Source organism: Microtus pennsylvanicus, chromosome 5 (genome assembly GCF_037038515.1).
Source record: "Microtus pennsylvanicus isolate mMicPen1 chromosome 5, mMicPen1.hap1, whole genome shotgun sequence".
Classification (NCBI taxonomy): Eukaryota; Metazoa; Chordata; class Mammalia; order Rodentia; family Cricetidae; genus Microtus; species Microtus pennsylvanicus.
In genome coordinates this window covers 72,540,712-72,560,978 of record NC_134583.1, presented here as the reverse complement: position 1 = coordinate 72,560,978, position 20,267 = coordinate 72,540,712, and the positions used below count along the sequence as shown (strand labels likewise).

The 20,267-nt window shown below is 42.2% G+C and overlaps 1 protein-coding gene across 1 annotated transcript in view; it reads right to left on the bottom strand.

Moving 5' to 3' along the window:
* LOC142851345 (scavenger receptor cysteine-rich domain-containing protein DMBT1-like) overlaps positions 1-20,267 on the bottom strand; it is a 110,281-nt gene that overhangs the window by 62,523 nt on the left and 27,491 nt on the right. Inside the window, 11 exon segments of the mRNA XM_075975205.1 lie at positions 3,117-3,146; positions 4,086-4,403; positions 4,924-4,995; positions 5,246-5,287; positions 8,269-8,298; positions 9,277-9,467; positions 11,453-11,600; positions 13,616-13,654; positions 15,241-15,270; positions 15,754-16,071; positions 18,208-18,267. Of these exon segments, the coding sequence (XP_075831320.1) occupies positions 3,117-3,146; positions 4,086-4,403; positions 4,924-4,995; positions 5,246-5,287; positions 8,269-8,298; positions 9,277-9,467; positions 11,453-11,600; positions 13,616-13,654; positions 15,241-15,270; positions 15,754-16,071; positions 18,208-18,267 (1,278 nt within the window).

Genomic DNA, 20,267 nt, shown 5'->3' with positions numbered 1-20,267 from the left:
ATTTTGTTTCAACAGAGTATTTTGTTTCCCATATTATCCATTGATGGTACAGAAATAGACCCTCAGGGAGCCTCGGTCTACTCGCTAGTAAAATATATACATCAGTATAATGCATTATTCTATACTATGATAATACAACAAAGAGGAAGACAGGATATTAGAGGAAATGACAGAGAGGAAGATTATTGGAAAGAACATAAAAACATTAGTGGAAGATCCAAGGAAGATATTTTTGACCAGAGAGAAGAGCACAGGCAAGAAGCCCTAAGGAACTATGTCACTTCTGCATGTATCTTTTCTCCTGGAGCTATGACAGTGACGAAAATGGACAAATATGTAGCCCATCTGTCATGTGATATGTGAGTGGATGTTTTTGCAAAGGGTATGCAAAACCATAAAGTGATGGATACACATATGAACACACATACATACACATACAACACATCAGAAAAATCATCCACCATGATCAAGTAGGCTTCATCCCAGAGATGAAAATATCATATAACATATGAAAATCTGTCAATGTAATCCACCATATAAACGAACTGAAAGAAAAAAAGACACATATCTCATTAGATACTGAAAAAGCCTTTGACAAAATTCAACACCTCTTCAGTAAAAGTCTCAGAGAGAGCAAGGATACAAGGAACATACCTAAACATAATAAAGGCAACATACAGCAAGCCAACAGCCAACATCAAACTAAATGAAGAGAAACTCAAAGTGATCCCACTGAAATCAGGAACAAAACACGGCTGTCCACTCTCTCCATATCTACTCAATATAGTACTTGAAGTTCTAGCTAGAGCAGTAAGACAACAAAAAAAGGAATATAAATAAGAAAAAAAAGAAGTCAAACTCTCACTGTTTGCCAATGACATGATAGTATACTTAAGTGGCCCCCAAAATTCTGTCAGTTAACTCCTACAACTCATAAATACCTTCAGTAATGTAGCAGGATACAAGAGTAACTTAAAAAAATCAGTAGCCCTCCTGTACACAGATGATAAAAGGGCTGAGAAAGAAATCAAAGAATCAACACCCTTCACAATATCCCCAAATAGCATAAAATATCCCGGAGTAACTCTATCCAAACAAGTGGAAGACTTGTATGACAAAAACTTTAAATCTTTAAAGAAAGAAATCAAAGAAGACACCAGAAAATGTAAAGATCTCCCATGTTCTTGGGTAGGCAGAATTAACATAGTAAAAATGGCAAACTTATCAAAAGCAATCTACAGACTCAATGCAATGCTCAGCAAAATTCTTTACAGACCTCGAAAGAACACTCAACTTCATATGGAAAGACAAAAAATCCAGGATAGCCAAAACAATACTGTACAATAAAAGAACATCTGGAGGCATTACAATCCCTGACTTCAAACTCTTACTATAGAACTACAGTAACAAAAACAGCCTGGTATTGCCATAAAAACAGACAGGAGGACCAATGGAATAGAATCGAAGACCCAGATATCAATCCACACACCTACAAACATCTGATTTTTGGCAAAGAATCTAAATATATAAAATGAAAAAAAAGCATAGTCAAAAATGGTGCTGGCATAACTTGATATCAACACATAGAAGAATGAAAACAGATTCAGATCTATTGTCATGCACAAAACTCAAGTTCAAATGGATCAAAAACCTCAACATAAAACCAACAACACTGGACCTCATAGAAGAGAAAGTGGTAAGTACACTTGAATGCAATGGCACAGGAGACCACTTCCTAAATATAACCCCAGCAGCACAAACACTGAGAGAATCAATAAGTGGGACCTCCTGGAACTGAGATCCTTCTGTAAAGCAAAGGACATGGTCAACAAGACAAAACGGCAGCTTACAGAATAGGAAAAGATCTCCACCAACCCCACATCAGACAGAGGACTGATCTCCAAAATATACAAAGAACTCAAGAAATTGATCATCAAAAGAACAAATAATCCAATAAAAAAATGGGGTAGAGACCTAAACAGAGAATTCTCAACAGAGCAATATAAAATGGCTAAAAGATGCTAAGGAAATGCTCAACATCCTTAGTCATCAGAGAAATGCAAATTAAAACTACTCTGAGATTCCATCTCACATCTGTAAGAATGGCCAAGATCAAAACCACTGATGACAGTTTATGCTGGAGAGGATGTGGGGTAAGGGGAACACTCCTCCATTGCTGGTGGGAGTGCAAACTGATACAGCCACTTTGGAAATCAGTATGGCGATTTCTCAGAAAATTAGGAAGCAATCTACTTCAAGACTCAGCAATACCATTTTTGGGTATATACCCAAAAGATAATCAACCATATCACAAGGACATTTGCTCAACTTTGTTCATAGCAGCATTGTTTGTAATAGTCATAACCTAAAAACAACCTAGGTGCCCTTCAACCGAAGAATGGATAAGGAAAATGTAGTACATTTACACAATGGAGTACCACATCTTTAAATTTATAATGACATCTTGAAATTTTCAGGCAAATGGATGGATCAAGAAAAAATCATATTGAGTGAGGTACCCCAGACCCAGAAAGACAAACATACTATGTGTATTTACTCATAATTGACTTTTAGACATAAGTGAAAAAAAACTAGCTTATAGGCCACAACTCCAGAGAAACTAAGCAACAAAGAGGACCCTGATAGAGACATACACGGATCTACACAGGAAGTTGAAGAAAAAAAAGATCTCCTGAGTAAATTGGAAGCATGGGGGTCATGGGAGAGGGTGGAAGGGGAGAAGGGAGAAAGGGAAGGGAGTGGAGAAAAATGTATAGATCAATAAAAACAATAAAGAATAAAAAACATCTGGGTGGTGGTGGAGCACGCCTTTAATCCCAGCACTCGGGAGGCAGAGGCAGGTGGATCTCTGTGAGTTCAAGGCCAGCCTGGTCTACAAGAGCTAGTTCCAGGACAGGAACCAAAAAGCTACAGAGAAACCCTGTCTCGAAAAATCAAAAAAAAAAAAGAATAAAAAACAAAAAATTCCTAGTTGCATTCTGTAACAATTTTTGTAGTTTGAAAAATAATAAACTCAGAGGTGAAAGGTCAAACAACTCAAGGATAAAGTCAAGGGCAGCTGATATTTAACTGTCCCCATTAAAGGCACCACTGACCTGGAACGTTCAACAGAGGTTTGTCAGCATCTGTATGTAAGAAAAACAAATAGGTTGGCATTTGTAGGAACTCCAGGCTTCCATAACAGAAGAGGAAGCTTACGTAGACTCTCATACAAATTTATTAATCTATTGTTCATCTCTTTAAAGAACATGGTGCCAGAATAACCAAATTTATCAACAGGTCTGCAATACACGTCTCTGTGGGGTGTTAGCTTGTTAGAGCAACTCGAGAAGATGGCAGATGTGAAAGGCTGAGGTCTGAAGCATGTCTGCTTCTAGGAGCCTGAGTATTCACTGGTGGAACATAGACATTAGTATAATATACTATTCCCACACGGGCAGCTCTGTGAACTGCACGCCCATTCTGATGACAGCGACTAATTCTTTCAAGTCATCTCTGGGATTGCCACTGTTTGCTTAAAGGCAGCAGGTCGTCAGACAGGACCCTCAGTAGACATTCCAGAGGAAACCGATTTACTCATAGTTATGTGTTGGTACATGTGTAAATCAGGGCATTTAAAAAATGCCACAAGCAATTAAAATTAGTCAAACACACACACATGCATGCATGCACACAAACACAAACACATGAGCGTACGCACATACACATGTGCACACAGACACACACACAGAATTTCCGACTAAGGAGAATGATGGTACTAAGCCAGAGCTTTGTCAAAATCATCTTTGCTACCAGAGAGCAGTCAGTCCCCTAGTTCCCTAAGTGAAGAGAACAGGGCTCTGAAAACTTAGACGTTGCACAGATGCAGTCTGGAAGTTCACTGCGGCTCTGAGAGCCAGCCCCATGCTGCCCTGGCCTCCTGGCAGCTGGCTGCCTGCCTGCTTTAATAAACACTATTATTTCAACTCCCAAGCCCTTCCTGTATTCAGACACGGTCTCTGGATGTTTCAGCAAAGCACACACTGCTCATGATTACAACCTGAGAATAAAATTAGAGAGCATACCTGAGCAGATGACACCAGCATCCTCATGGTGGCCACAGTTGTGGTCTCTCCAGTCCGAATGGGCACACTGGCCCAGGAAGTGCTCCACCCCAGCACACTGGAAGTTGTCTAGGAAGATATCTCCTGAACCCGGGCCAAAGTAGGCCTTGCCAAGGGCAGACACACCCTTTCCGCACCCCAGCTGTCTGCAGACGACCTCAGCTTCATTCAGGTCCCACAGGTCATCACACACAGTGCCCCAGACTCCCTGGTAGAGGATCTCCACACGCCCTGAGCACCGATTGGAGCCACCCACCAGCCGCAGCTCTGGCCAGTCCCCTGCAGACAGAGACCTGGTAACTGCTGTCATCTGGGAGCATGACACCTTTCATGAGATGGTTGAGCTACCCTCTCCTATACACTATTAGATAAAGAAAACCTACTAGAGTCAACCCTAGCTGGGGTGTGATAAACACAAAGACTGTCAATAGCATCTGACTCAGACAACATCCACTAATTGCTGTCTGCTATGTGAGAAGCATGCACCAAACTGTTTGGGATAAATACAGAAAAATATGAGACTTGTGCAAAACTTGGTGATTTTTGTGAGATGCTTTTAAGAGTCACTTTTATGGTAGCTCAAGGTTATGCGGCAGGGTGTTGCATGCCAACTTTATCTGTAAAGGAACTGAATATAAAAAATTCAAATATTCAAGACCACCCCCAACCCCTGCACCCTACTTCAGAAGTGCCCTTTTTCTCTGTTGTTCTAGTTCATGGCCTGTGGGATGGCTCTGAGCTTCTGCCTATGTTAGAAAAGTCAATCAGTGGTTTATATGGGAGGTAAGCTGAACTGTACCTGGGTCAGGCTTGGGAAGAAGTGAGAGACTCCCACTGGAAGTATTGGTAGGCTGTGCAGGATTTGAGAGTTCTGAAGGGCACAAAAGCAAAACCAAACAACAATAACAACAACAAAACAACCTGCTGTTTCAGAATGTGAGAATCAGAATAGTCTAGGGGTTTGGAGTGGGCTTACATCCTAGGGTCACGTGAATTGGTCCATTTGCAAACACATGAACTGTGTGTAGCTCAACATAGTACCCATGTATGAAGCAGGTACAGACATGGGTGCTGAGACAAAAGGACATTTGCTACTCAGATGGGCACATTCTGGGACTTACTTGGTCTTTCTGTTACCGTCTTGGAAGCTGCCGTGGGGATGGCTGTGAAGACAAGATGAGATCTTGAAGGGAGGATTTAGGAAGCCAAAGGCAGATCCTCAGATCAGTCTTCATTAAATACCCAGATCCACACTGATTCTTTCACATTGTCGCTTATGTAATAAGGAATGTCCTAAGTCAGATCCTCTATTCACAGCGATCTTATGTTGTTCAGAAATAAGAAAGCCAGCTGGCATGACATACCCCTCTGCCTCCTCACCAAAAACATGACTACATAATTTGTGCTAAAATGCAGACATCCATAGACCATGTCTTTCTGGGAGGAACCCCCACCTTTACTTTCTTCTTGTGATGGCTAGTCTTAATTTCAACTTAATTTTCCTTATGAAGATATTTCTACTTTCTCAGTTAGCTTTATTTCTAAATATTTTATTTTTTAGAAGCTATTATGAATGGGGGTGTTTCCATGACCTCTCTGTCATTATGTTTGTTATTGGTATGTAGAAAGTATATATCTGGTCTCCATAAGTTGATTTTGTATGTGTCACTTCACTAAAATTTTTGATCACTTCTAGAAGTTTTTTCTTTTGGCATGTTTGGGATTTCATGTTTGATGTCATCTGCAAATAGGGATAACTGACCTCTTTTTTCCAATTTGTATCACTATAATTCCCTTTTCTTGTCTTATTGCTTGAGCGAGTGCTTCAAGAAATGAGGGATAGATGCCACCCCTTTCTCATTCCGATTTTAATGAAATTGCTTTAAGACTTTCTCCATTTAGGATGATTTGGCTGTGAGTTTGTCATCTATAGTCTTTATTATGATGAGGTAGGCTCCTTTCAGTCTTACTGCCTCTGGGACTTTTATCACAAGGGCATGCTAAATTGTGAAATGTCTTTCCTGAATCTATTGAGAGAAGGTCATGTAAATGTTGTTTCTAAGTCCATTTATATGATTACATTTACAACTGACTTACACATCCTGAACTATCCTGTACCTCTAGAGCAAAACCAACTTTATCATGGTGGATGACCCTTCAGACATGTGCCCTATTTGGTTTGCTAGTATTTAATTGAGGATCTTTACATCTACATTCACTGGGGATACTAGCCTGTACTTTTCTTTTTTGCTATGCTCTTTCCTGGTTTTGTTATTAGAGTAACACTAATGTTGTGGAATATTATTTTAAAGTGTGTTACATTTGTTTATGATGTGGAACATTTGTTTAATTATGCAAGGATGTGTTGCATTCTTTTATGTTACATTTGTTTAACTCTGCGAAGTTGTGTTACTTTGCCTGTCCAAAAATGGATGGGCGGGGATGTCAGGCAGAGAGAATAAAAAAAGAGGAGAAATTAGGGGAGAAATGAAGTATGAAGTAACAAAAGGTATACAGAAATTGAGAAAGGTAAAAAGCACAGAGGCAGAAAAGGTAGATGGGATAATTTAAGAAACGTGGGCTAGAAACAAGCCAGGCTAAGGCTGGGAATTTATAAGTATTAAGTCTCTGTGTATGTATTTATTAGGGAGCTAAGTGGCATCCCCCCAAAGAGCCAAAAGAAAAAAACAGCCACCACACTGACTTCATAGAAGGACTTCTGGGGGTGATCCTTCTGTTCCTAGTTTACTGAATAATATAGATCTCCTTATACAGCTTTGTAGAATCTCTCTGGGAATCTGGGAACTCTTTCGAGGCCTTTTGTTTTTTTATTATTACTGTTCCAATTTCCTTATTTCTTATGGGCCTTTGCAGGTTAGTGATCTCTTCTTGATTTAACTTTAGTGATTTGGAAGAATATAGAAATCTGTTCTTTCCTTTTATAAATTTATCTTAATGGAGTTTTCATCTAAGTTTTTTTATCTTAGTAGATTTTTACAAAGTATTCTCTTATTCTGAGTTTCATTGATGTATGCCATAATGGTTCCGTGTTCATTTCTGATTCTATTAATTTGGATAAACTCCTTTCTTTGGGTTAGCTGAGTCAAGGGTCTGTTGTTAGTTAAGTCTGGTTCTTAGAGAACCAGTTCTTAGATTCGCTGCTTCTTTGTTTTGTTTTCTTTGTTTCTAATTTTATCAATTTCTGCTCCTGATTTTTATCATTTCCAGGAGACTAGCTTCTGGGAGTATCTGTGAGGTCATTCGCATAGAGCTTTACCTCAACTGGGAAGATACCCTTTAGATGTAGGCCTTTTATAGGGCGAGGTCCAAGAATGAATGATCTCCTGTAGCCACATCTCTCTGCTTCCTGATTGTGGATGCAGTGTGAGCCCCATTGCTACAGCTAGAGCCACTCTCTCTGTCATGCCTTCTCAGCCATGATGGACTGTATGTACCTCGAACTGTGAGACAAAATGGACCTTCCTTCCCTAAGTGGCTTTTGTCAGGGATCGTAGCACACCAACAAGAAAAGTAACTGACATGTTTTTGCTGTGTTAACGTCTAGATGTGGACTATCTAATTAAGTATATCTTTTTTTTAGCAGAATATAAATATTCAGACCTTTATTGATGAAGAACTTGCCTTTGTTGAAAATCTTTAACAATGTAAAGGGTTGAGGAAAAGATAGTAGAGCATCAAACAGTTAATTATAAGGATACTGACTTGGAAGAGTCCAATTTTATCTTTGTTTAAAAACAAGGAATTAGAAAATCAAATAGATGATTACCAGCGTAAAGTGACCTGATGGTTGATTACATGTAACATAGTGTGACCAGGCTTTAGATTTATGCAGAAAGCCTGCAGACAGAATCTCTCTGTCGTCTAGGAATTAGGAAATAGGAGAATGAGGGCAAAGGCTGACAGTAAAAGCATCAGGAATGCTGGACATGGTGGTGTGCTCAGGAGGCAGAGGCAGGCAGATCTCTGTGAGCTTGAGGCCAGCCTGGTCTACTAAGTGAGTTCCAGGACAGCCAGGGATACATAGTAAGTAAGACTCTGTCTTAGAAAAAAAAAAAGAGTAGTGGCAGAGGAAGAAACATGAACTAAAGATGATAATGAAGTAATGGCAAAAGAGTTGACTCACTGATCAAATATGGCGTCTTCGATGTCATCTCTGCAAAAGCAAGAAAGCTACAGTCAACAGTTGTTTGATGCCAGTTATGGAGATTTATGATACCAGTTCTTTGGTATCATCTCCTATGTCATACAGTATGTGTCGCCAATATGCTCAGTGTATTAGCCTGACACATACTAAAGACCCTGGAGGTGTTCTCAGTATCATCTTAGACAAAACAGTTAGGAGCCCTGCCTGGTATTTCTAGGTGGAGAGTAGTGCAGAACCCCAGGTAATCAATTACTGAACCTCTGAGGCCTCAGTTTCTCCCTGTGTAAAAAGGGATGATCCACGCGTTTGTGTAAGCATAACACATGCAAGGAGCTTAAAATGCTCGCGAATGAATAATCAGTAACCGTCAGCTCACGATTGCTTTGAGTGATCTTGCTAACTTGTGTACACTGTGCTTTAACAGAGACCCTCAGCTTAGCTTCTGCCTTCCCAGCATGCACTGCACCCATTTCCAGCATTGATCTCAGTTCTCAAGTGTTCTTGCTGTTTCTCTCTGAAGGGGCTACACAACGTCACAGGCAAATCCAAAATTGATCTTCCCTGATGTTCTCCTTGGCATTTGCAGCCTATAGCATTCCTGTCTTTTCCAATGCCCCTTTTGGATATGTATCTATGTGCCCATGTAGCACATTCTAGTACACACACTATTTTACTGGCCTTGAATTAGTATATTCAAGTTACCTTCTGATTGTGTCTAGCATATTAATCTTGAATTCCTTATAGGTTGTGTACGAGTCTGATAGATGACCTAGAGGGAACATATTCCCTTCCTCTGTACAATCTAAAACACCCATCCGGGATGACAGACAAAGTAATTTCAGAAATAACTTCTTAGGGACTCTGCTCGTGTTGTGTGAAGCTCCACAACAGATTCGCCATCAGTCAAATGGCTTGTTTAAGGTCACAGAGCAAATGATGGCACATCAGCAGAAAACTCAGAGCTGTGACTCCATGCCATCTGCTTACCTTTGGTTTCAAAATAATAATAAGCCATGAAATTTTTCCCGATGTTGTTCATGCCTCGGAAGTACACAAGGGTCATCGAGCTGGAGTGGGAGGCGAAGGCCATATGGAACCCGCTGCAGGGTTTCCCCAGGGACTCCGCGGAAGATGGAGGGCCATCCAGGATTTCAAAATACTCGTTGGTGCAGTCAAGGCTGGGGAAGCAAATATCATGAATGCCTCTTAATCTCTTCATCAGAAAGAAGGAAGATGCTGTGTGAGTCCTGCTTTATTATCGGGGTGAGAATGCTGTGGACAAGCTCAAACCCTGTCTGTCATGTAGACACAGTACAGTCTTTTTATCCTGTTTTTTTCCTTTAGTAAATACTATCTGAAAGAAATGGGATTTTTGGCTGATGGAAAAAAAGAATATTGACTCTAGTGGACCCCCTGTTGAGGATTGGGAGCTGCTGTGACCACAGGGGACTACAGTTTTATTCACTAGTTCATTAAGGCCATTTCACTATGGGATGCTAGGGAGGAAGGGTCTAAAAAGAGGGATTTTAGGGTTTGGTTGTTCATGGGGCTGGTAACTGAATACAACTCCAGGTTCAATTCCAGTTCAGCCCAGTCCCTAAAAGATAAGTTTTGACATCTAGCCTGTCTAGAGGGACGTGGGCTACAGATCTGCCCCCATGGGCTTTGTGGGAGCTGTCTGGCTTTGTCAGCTGCTGTCTTTCTCTGTGAACTTCTGTGTGGCTGTCGCCAGTGCCAGAAGCAGACCGTGTCCACAACATCAGTCCACAGCCATCTATCCCAAACCATCTTTAACGTAAGCACAATTCAAGAAGCCTAAATGAATTGATGTTTCCTTGGGGTTCATTTAAATATCATGCTAACCCGCGAATGACTTCATTTTCATGTATTTACAATATTAAAACCTGAAATTTCCTCAGATGCTCTATCCTTCCCCAGATAGCCAGAACACATGAAATGTCCGTGCATGTATGTGAGTCCCTCTCTCTTCATCTCTCCTAGCCAAAGCCTGGATAGTGAATTTCCTTTCAATTAAAAATGCATGGAAGTATGAATATGATAAAAATGTATTGTTACGTTTATGAATTCTCAAAAAGTATATGAAATATTACACAAAAAAGTAAATCTGCATGTCCTGGAAAAATTCATAAACACAGAGAAAGCAATCATATTTATACATATAATGAAAGTGTGAAAACAATATAATTCATAACCATTTCAACATCAGCAAAACGAAAGCAATATGTACAAGCATGCATACAAAGAGGTAGTATAAAATCTCACATGCTACCTAGGGCAACCTGAAGCCGGGTCACATGTGTTGCTGGTGGGAAGGTGAACTGACAGTCTTTCTGGGAAAGTCTCTCTGTACTAAGAAATTAACTGTGTACTTCCCATGCAATGTAGTGATCACATTCTTGGGCATTAGTCCTGGACAAATGAACTTACATTGATGTAAAAATCTTCCCTGAATGTTCCGAGAAGTTTTATTTGCAATCTTTGAAGACTGATAACAAGCTAGGTGTTCCTCAGAGGAGAAAGGATTGACCAACACTGGCTCAATCATATTAACAAAACCCTTTCCACAGTGAAGAGCATCAGCCCCTAAGTACCACGGCAACATGAATGGATGTTAGGGGCACTGCGCTGAGTGAAAAAAGCCAAACCTCTACCGAACTGTAAGTAATATGACTCCTCCACAGAACATCCTTGAAAGGACAACATGTAGAGCTGAAAACAGATCACAGTTAAGGGACAGAGATGGGGTAATCTGGGAAAATAAAAGGTGAATGGGTAGTTCCTTCGTGTAATGTGCCTGGAATGGAGCCGTGGTTTTGTGCAGCCATCCACAGGACTGAAGTGTGTGGAGCATTCCAGCCCCATCCTTACACAAGTAACTGCATGGGAAAATCTGGGGAACTAAGTATGGGGTTTGGTCCAGTTAACATTAACACCAATATTAATTTGCTCATTTTGATAATGTTCTTCCACTGGGAGATGCCTCAGAGGAGTACACAGGAATTACTTTTGCAGTCTCCTCTGTGTTCATAATTGTTTCAAAATAAAAAGCTCAAAATGCATAAAGGACTCTTTTGAATATGAGAATCAAGGTAGGGATGAACGGTTAGAAGAGTACTATACTTACACCCCAGGTATCACTTACTCAAGAGATGGGAACGCCAGCCTTATACGTTCAGAGGGATTCGCCCTGATTTCCCATACACAGGTTATGTTGTCATGCATTTCATTCATTGGGGGGTTCTTGATTTTTCCAGGTGCTTTGGTAATAACACCACCACAGCGAGACCTTTCTAAAAGAAGAAGCATGACAGCAAAACTGTACAAGACCACACCAGTCAACCTGCCGACACAGGTGTAAGAGAGGTTCACAAGGCCCCACCCCTAGCTGAAGGGCAGCAGGCAGTCAAGGGCTCCTGAGGGAGCATCATTATTTACTGATGAGGCCCCTGATAGGTTGCTCTTCTCAACTGATCAGCACAGATGAACAGCACTAACTGGACCAGATAGGTAGATATATAGATAGATGGGTGATAGGAAGATGACAGATAGATAGATAGATAGATAGATAGATAGATAATAGATAGATGATAGATAGATAGATAGATAGATAGATAGATAGATAGATAGATGATAGGAAGATGACAGACAGACAGACAGACAGACAGATAGATAGATAGATGATTGATAGATAGATAGATAGATAGATAGATAGATAGATAGATAGATGATAGATAGATAGATGATAGATAGATAGATGATAGATAGATAGATAATAGATAGATAGATAATAGATAGATAGATAGATAGATAGATAGATAGATAATAGACAGATGATAGATAGATAGATAGATAGATAGATAGATAGATAGATAGATAGATAGATAGATGATAGATAGATAGATGATAGATAGATAGATAGATAGATAGATGATAATAGATAGATAGATAGATAGATAGATAGATAGATAGATAGATAGATGATAGATAGATGATAGATAGATAGATAGATAGATAGATAGATAGTAACTAGATAGACAATAGACAGATAGGGATATGGTATAGATTTGAGAGGTGGGTTTGGGGATCAAGGGAGGAGTTAGAAGGGTGAAGGCGGGGTGGATACAAGGCAACTTTTCTATACTCATTGTATGAAATTCTAAGAAAGGAACCTTTTGTAATCATTGTTCAGTTTACTAATTTTGTAATTTACGCCTTTTCCAAAAAGAGGTTTTGCTGCTCAGCACTTGATGGGCGTGTCTTAGGATTATTAAAGTTACAAACCGCTCTAAAGTATCTTCCATACTTAAGCTATTGGCATACATGTGTCTGAGTTCGAAACAGTTCTCATCTCTATGGAAACTTCTAGTTCCCTGCTAAGAAGACACACATTCATCAGATCTTTCTCTCTCGCTATTCCTTAGCCATAGGTTCTATTACTTTTGTCAGCCATGTCTGCCCATGCATATCTCATGACCTTACCAAGCCAATGAGCAAAGCACTGCTTTAGTTTTTCCAGTTCAGACTGAGCCTGTGTGGGACATCCATACATGTGGTGATGAAAGCGACTGGCCAGCCACCAACTGTCATTTCTTGAAATGATGCAATTAGACATATACTTTTAGTAGAAAAACATGGCCTGAGTCATCTACCCATCTGTTAGTGATAGTGTTTTACATCCACTGTCTGCTCATCTGTGTTTTTCACCCGGTTGTCTGTATGTCTGTTCCAACACTTAGTTCAATGGCAGTGTAAACAACTGGCTATCTTGTCAGATTTTCTGGCTGTATGGTGACTGGCTCTACCTGCCAGGTACTTCAGGCATCGTTATCATTTTAGCTTTGTATCAACAAATGGTGCTGAGTCTATGCTATGCCTTCTGGAGGTTCTAGAACCCAGGACAACAGTCAAAACTAGAAAAGAATGTATGATAAAGAAAGTGTGGTGAAGGGGAGTGCGAGCGGAGGGTAAAAGCAGAGAAGGCAAGGACTCTCTTCACAGCGGGCCCCTTCTGAAATAATGGCTGTGGGTCCAGACTGGCAGCATCATTACACGAATGGCTATATGTCTAACCTTCGCTCATGGTGCTCTAGCTGGAGAACACAAGAATTGCCACCTTCCTTTGCTTGGAACTCCTTTAAGTGGCTGGAAATAAAATCGTATCCCTAAGTACAATAGCCTTTTCTTTGTATTCTTCACGTAGAACAATTTCAATGGGGTGACCTAGACTAGGTAGGAGCATTCTGGCACAGTTTCCTTGAAGAATCTTTAAGGCTGGAGCATAAGAAAGAGGACATTGAGTTCTTACCTGAAACCATGGTTTCATCCATGACAACGAATGAGGATTCTGCCAGACACACAAAAAAAAAGAACATGTGGACCAACAGCCAACACAGCACACCTGTCTGTGCATGAGAAGACTGAGGAACTCATGGCAAACACAGTGCCTCAGGCCCTCCAAGATTGCTAAACCAGTTCCTAGAGGAATGACCTGAGCGTTGTAAAGCCACATGGTACAATACTCAAAGCAGTTCTAGCTGACAAGATCTCTCTTAGACTTTGGTGTATTACTCTTTTGCCACACATAAAAATATGATCTTTGTAAAATTAAGGGTCTAAAATAAAAACCAAAGACATGGAATTCTAGCTCCTAAAGCCTCAGTAACCCAAGGTTCTGGGGATTGTAAGCCTAGGATGTAGGAATAAGAACACACAGCACTTCGAGGACCAGAGTGATGACTCTCGTCAAGCCCAGGACCCTGAGCTTAATCTCCAGAGTCTGTGTACAAAAAGCTGGGCTTAGTGACACACACTTGCAATCCTAGCGCCAAGGAAGTAGACACAGTTGGGTTCCTGAAGCTCACTGGCCAGCCATCCTAGCCTAACCACTGAGCTCTTGGACAATAAGAGTCCTTGTCTCAAGCAAATATGTAGATGATAGACAGTGCCTTAAGATTGTCCTCTCCCTCTCCCTCCTTCCTTCCCTCCCTCTCTCTCCTCTCTCTCTCTCTCTCTCTCTCTCTCTCTCTCTCTCTCTCTCTCTCTCTCTTTCTCTCATACATACACACACACAAACACATATGTGCATGTGCACCCACATACACAATAGCACAATCATACACACATGCATACACACATTCAGCTTTCCTTTGACTCAGTGTTGCTAAGAGATACTTAGTCTGGTCTTAAAGATGCAGGGGCTCCTCCAGGCTCCCAACATCTCCCCTCTATCAACCCCCAACTCACATCATCCATTGCAGATTATCCTTCTGCATCAAATGGTTCCCACTTGGCAAGGTTGACAGCTAGTGGAGGATGTAACCGAAACTTTTCCAGACCTTGGGACACCCAGCTTTATTCCTAATTCACTCTCTGGCGGAGACTTATCTAAGAGCATGACAGTAGGAGACCTCAAGGTCTGATGAGAAAGGGGGAGACTGGGCATGGGACACTCCAGGGAGGATGAAGGATCACCAATCGTGATGGAAGCTTTCTGGGGCCAGGCTGTACCAGGAACAAGGCAGAGACATGGAATAGGCATGGGAGCTGCCTCACTGGGACAGAATTTGTCTCCCTAGCCATTCCCCACTTAAAGGAAGTGCCTTGGCCAGATCTCACATTTCAACCATGTCCTACCCATCCATTGATCTCTGTGTCTATGCACCTCATAACTGACTGAGCAAAGTGTTCTATAGAAGCCTGAGTAATCAATTATCCTGTGTGTAGGATGCAAAGCAGAGGCAGTGAAGGGTAGTGGGGCTGGGCCAGATAACCTTGAAGGCACTGTCTACTCTCCTCTTGGACAATCAGGTGGTTACAGGTCTTGTCTCTCTGCTGCTCCACTGCCTCAGAGAATAAGACAAACCCAGTTTCCAGCAGAACCTCTTCCCCAAGCCTTCAGCGAACCACACACATAAACATCATCTTCCCTACCTGGTTGTGTCCCCGCTACATAGTCAGCATCTACAAAAGTGAGACATGAAAACAGCCGCGGTGAGAGAGTGGCCCACTGGCACGTGTTCAGAGGTTATTTCTACACATAATGCAATACTTAGCTTCTTCGTTGTGAACATAACTGGATTTGGAACCGCCTTGGAGACACCTATGGACATGCCTACAAGGGTGTTTCCAGAAAGGTTTTGCCGAGGAGGGAAGACTACAATCTTCTGGGTGAGGGGTCCCAGGCTGAATAAAAGGGATACATGTATAAAGAACTCCTCTGTCTGGTCTGTGACATCAGATGCAATGGGACAAGCTCATTCACACTTCCACCACAGTTGCAGATTTTGTCCCCAAATTGTGAGTCAAAACGTACCTTTCTTCCTTCTGGTTTTTTTTTTTTTTTTTAGTATTTTGTTACAGCACGGAGACCCATAACTAAGATATATGTGAAGGGTGTCCTCTTGGAAAGGCTGAGGCTAGGCTCTAAGGGGCATGTGGCTTTACCTGAACAGATGACACCAGCATCTTCAGTGTGGTCACAATTGTGGGAGAACCAGCCAATGTGGGAGCATTCCTCCAGGTGATCCTCATGTCCCTTGCAATGCACGTTGTCAAGAAGAATCTTCCCGGAACCTTCCCCAAAGTAAGCTTCGCTCAGGGCAGAGATAGCCCAGCCACACCCTAGTTGCCTGCAGATGATGTTTGCTTCTGGCAGATCCCAGAGATCATCACACACAGTCCCCCAGACTCCCTGGTAGAAGAGTTCTACACGGCCCGCACATCTCCCATGGTTGCCTGCCAGCCGCACAGGGAGCCAGTCTCCTAGGGAAGAAAAAGGAGGCAGGGAGTAATAGTGCCTTCTCAGCCCACTGATGACTATTGTCTACAACCTAGTCTCTTTTCTTGTTTTCCTTGCCTGCCCAAAGCAGTCTATACAATTACTCTACTGTGTCTGCTCTATAGGACCTATGGTCTTTTCCTTATCTACATCCTGTTTCCAGACAGCTTCACTGTGAAGAGTCATTTGCAGAAACAGCTGTTGTTCTCTTTCCTTATTCTCTTTACAATGTGACCCTGAGATGCTCCTAGCTAGAAGCTAGGTTTCTATCCTCCCCTGTTGGCATTGTGCTTGGGGTCTTTGGTTCATCTTGACTTTGATGGCATGCAGAAGTAGCTTATGCCCTGGACACCCCTGGAGCATCATGTGACTAAGCTTGGGTGAGCATGCTGGATGGTGAAGGACATGAAGCTGGCCGTTGTATTCACTTCAGTGGCAGCTATATTGCTTCCAGACACGTAAGGGAGCCAATGCTAGGATCGACATCTTCAGCCGACTTTCCAGTGAGCCACTTGCATGAGGAAACCAAAGCCACAGGCAGCAAGTCTGACCTAACACAGCAGTACTGCCCAGCTAACTTCCAAACTCATAAGCAATAGTTTACAAGGGGGAGTTCTTTCATACCTCTGTGTTTTGGGGGTGGTTTACATGGTAATAGGTAACATAAACATTTCTTTATCCAGTTCCCTTTCTAGAATCCGCTGTGCTTGGAACCTAAGGAAGTGCTGGATGTAGGTCACATATCCTGGAATGGAGTCTGCCTGGTCAGGATGACAAGAGTGGTTCACATGGGCTCTAGAAGAACCAGTGCCCAGCTGACCTGGGTCAGACTCTATTTGGATATTTGGAATAAGAAAGAGAGCGGTGTGGTATAGGGGCAGAAACTTCCTATGTGGGTAGCCGTACATCATAGAGAAAGGTAAGTTAAGAGAGAAGTTTCTTAGGGTAGTGACTGATAGCCTGGGATGAGGTTATACACCTGTAATCTCAGTGCCTGGGAGGCTGAAGCAGGTGGGATCTTCCCATGGAGTTTCAGGCCAGTCTGAGCTATAGACTTAGACCTTGTCTTTAAAAAAAAAAAAAGTAAAAATAGAAGTGGTATACCTGGATCATATGCTAATTTTGTTTCTTTTTTTTTTTATTTCTGTCTTTTTTTCCCTTAAATTTCCAGAGTGATGTTTAAAGTTTCTGTAGTAGTTTACACTTCCACCAACAGTGTGCCAGGGCCCCCATTTGACCACACCCATGCCAGCATTTGTTGTCCTCTGTGTCTCCGATGATGGCCATTCTGACTGGGGTGAGGTGGAATCTTGAAGTAGTTTTAATTGGCATTTCTCTGGTAGCTAAGGGTGTTGCCTACTTTTTGAAGCATTTACTGGCTGCATGCATTCCTTCTTTGGAGACCTTTATGTATCTTGCTACAGTCACTTGCGTGTCCATGTGCACTGCCGCTGAGTTCCCAATAGCTGGTAATGGAGTCAACCTAGATACGCATTGACCGATGGATGCATACTATGTACTCCATGGACATAACTGGGCATGACTCTGCTCTAAGGAAATCATGAAAATAGCAAGTAAATTGATGGGATGGGGAGATTACACCTAGTGAGGTCACCCAGGCTCCTGAAAGACAAATGTTGTAAGTTCTCATTCACATGAAAAAACTAGCTTCAAATCATGTGTTTTATGAGTTTATCCTTGAGTTCTCATGAAATCAGGAAATTAGAAGGCCAGTTTATGGACTGATGCATTTAGGGAGAGGGGAAATCAATTATAGGTGGAATGAAGGGGGGGGTGCTGAAGTCCTAAAGGTGAAAGGAAGCACTCTCTGAGAAGCTGGCCCTACCTAGGCTATCTAAGAAAGCAACCTAAGCATGAACCTGATCAAGCAAGGAACCTTGATTTCTGCTTCAGGATCCATCCGGATATCCTGCCCTGACTTCCTTCAGTGATACACCATAACCTGCAACTTGACATAATCCCCTACCCCCAAACTGCTTCTGGTCAGAATGTTTTTATCACTGCAACAGAAAAGAAACTAAAATGCCACGCAGCACAAAGATCTCTCTCCTCTCCCTTCTGAAAGGGACATGCTCAGGAGGAAAAGCAAAACGACCAACCTGATGGTTTGTATGGCTTGGGATCTAGTCCTGGAGTGTGGTCTGGTGAACTGTCGGCACCTTGGGAGTAAAGAATATCAACGTGAAGGTCTACAGCAATGTTCACACTATGGTCACAAAAACTTGAAATAGGCCCAGTCCTCGGGGCGCCCGGGCGGGCTGCAGTTCCTTTGTTTCTGTGGCCTGCCTGCACCAAGGAGGGTAGGTGCTTTGTTTGCGAGCTGCCCAACCAGCACGGAGGCCTGATCTCTCGGCTCCAGGAGAACCAGCGTTGGGGTGAGTTTCTGGCCCGCGGCGCCAGCCAGGGACGGGGATCTCGGGGGTCCCTTGGGCTCCTGTCTTTCTTGGGCTCTCTGCAGGACCTCTATTCCCTGGTTACTGCCTCTTTCTTCCTGGCCCACCGAGCTTCCGTCCAGAGCCCTCCCCACTTGGGCCCCCCCGCCCTCTTTTGGCGCGTGGCATTGGGAGCTGGGTCCCAGTCCTCGGGCGTCCAGGCGGGCTGCAGTTCCTTTGTTTCTGTGGCCTGCCTGCACCCAGCAGGGTAGGCGCTTTGTTTGCGAGCTGCCCAACCAGCACGGAGGCCTGATCTCTCAGCCCCAGGAGAACCAGCATTGGGGAGAACCAGCGTTGGGACGAGCCAGGGTTGGGCACGGAGACCTGATCCCTTGGTGCCAGGAGAGCCAACATTGGGGAGGCCGCGTTGGGTAGGCAAGGAGACCTGATCTGGTAAAAGAAGATCCATAAGGGAGTATTTGGAAGAAGAGATGGGCAGACGCCAAGGCAAGAATTCGCCCAACAAACTGAAAAGCAACATGAAGCCACCAGAAACCAGCGACCTCACAACGGAAGGACATGAACACCTTAATCAAGAAGGAGAAAAGATTGACTTCATGAAAGTGGTTGACGCCCTTAAACAGCATGTAAAAAACGCCCTTATAGAAATGGATGAGAAATATAACAGAAAGTTTGAAGAATTGAATAAATCAGTGAATGATACCCTAGAAAACCAAGGAAAAACAATCAAACAGATAATGGAAACAGTTCAAGACTTGAAAACTGAAATAGAGGCAAAGAAGAAAACACAAACAGAGGGCCGGCTGGACAGGGAAAATCTAGGTAAACGAATAGAGACTACAGAAACAAGCATAACCAGCAGAATACAAGAGATAGAAGAAAGACTCTCAGATTCTGAAGATACCATAGAGAAAATAAACACACTGATCAAAGAAAACAGCAAGTCCAACAAACTCTCATCACAAAACATTCAGGAAATATGGGACACAATAAAAAAGACCAAACCTAAGAATAATAGGAGTAGAAGAAGGAGAAGAAGTGCAGCTCAATGGTTCAGAAAATATATTTAATAAAATTATAGAAGAAAACTTTCCCAACCTAAAGAAAGATATACCTATGAAGGTGCAAGAAGCATACAGAACACCGAATAGGCTGGATCAAAAAAAAAATCCCCTCGCCATATAATTATCAAAACACAAAGCATTCAGAATAAGGAAAAAATATTAAGAGTGGCAAAGGAAAAAGGCCAAATTACTTACAAAGGTAAACCTATCAGACTTACACCTGACTTTTCCATGGAAATCATGAAAGCCAGAAGGTCCTGGATAGATGTACTGCAGAAACTGAGAGACCATGGATGCAAGCCCAGATTACTATACCCAGCCAAGCTTTCGTTCACTATAAATGGAGAAAATAAAATTTTCCAGGATAAAAACAAATTCAAACAATATGCAGCCACAAATCCAGCCTTACAGAAAGTAATAGAAGGAAAATCACTAACCAAGGAGTCCAATAATGACCACAATAACTCAGACATCTAGAGACCCTTCATCAACACAAACCAAAGAAGGGATGCACACAAACTCTACGACTAAAAAAAAATGACCGGAGTTAACAACCACTGGTCATTAATATCACTTAATGTCAATGGTCTCAACTCACCTATAAAAAGGCACAGGCTAAGAGATTGGATAAGAAAACAGGATCCAACATTCTGCTGTTTACAAGAAACACACCTCAACCACAAAGACAGGCACCTACTCAGA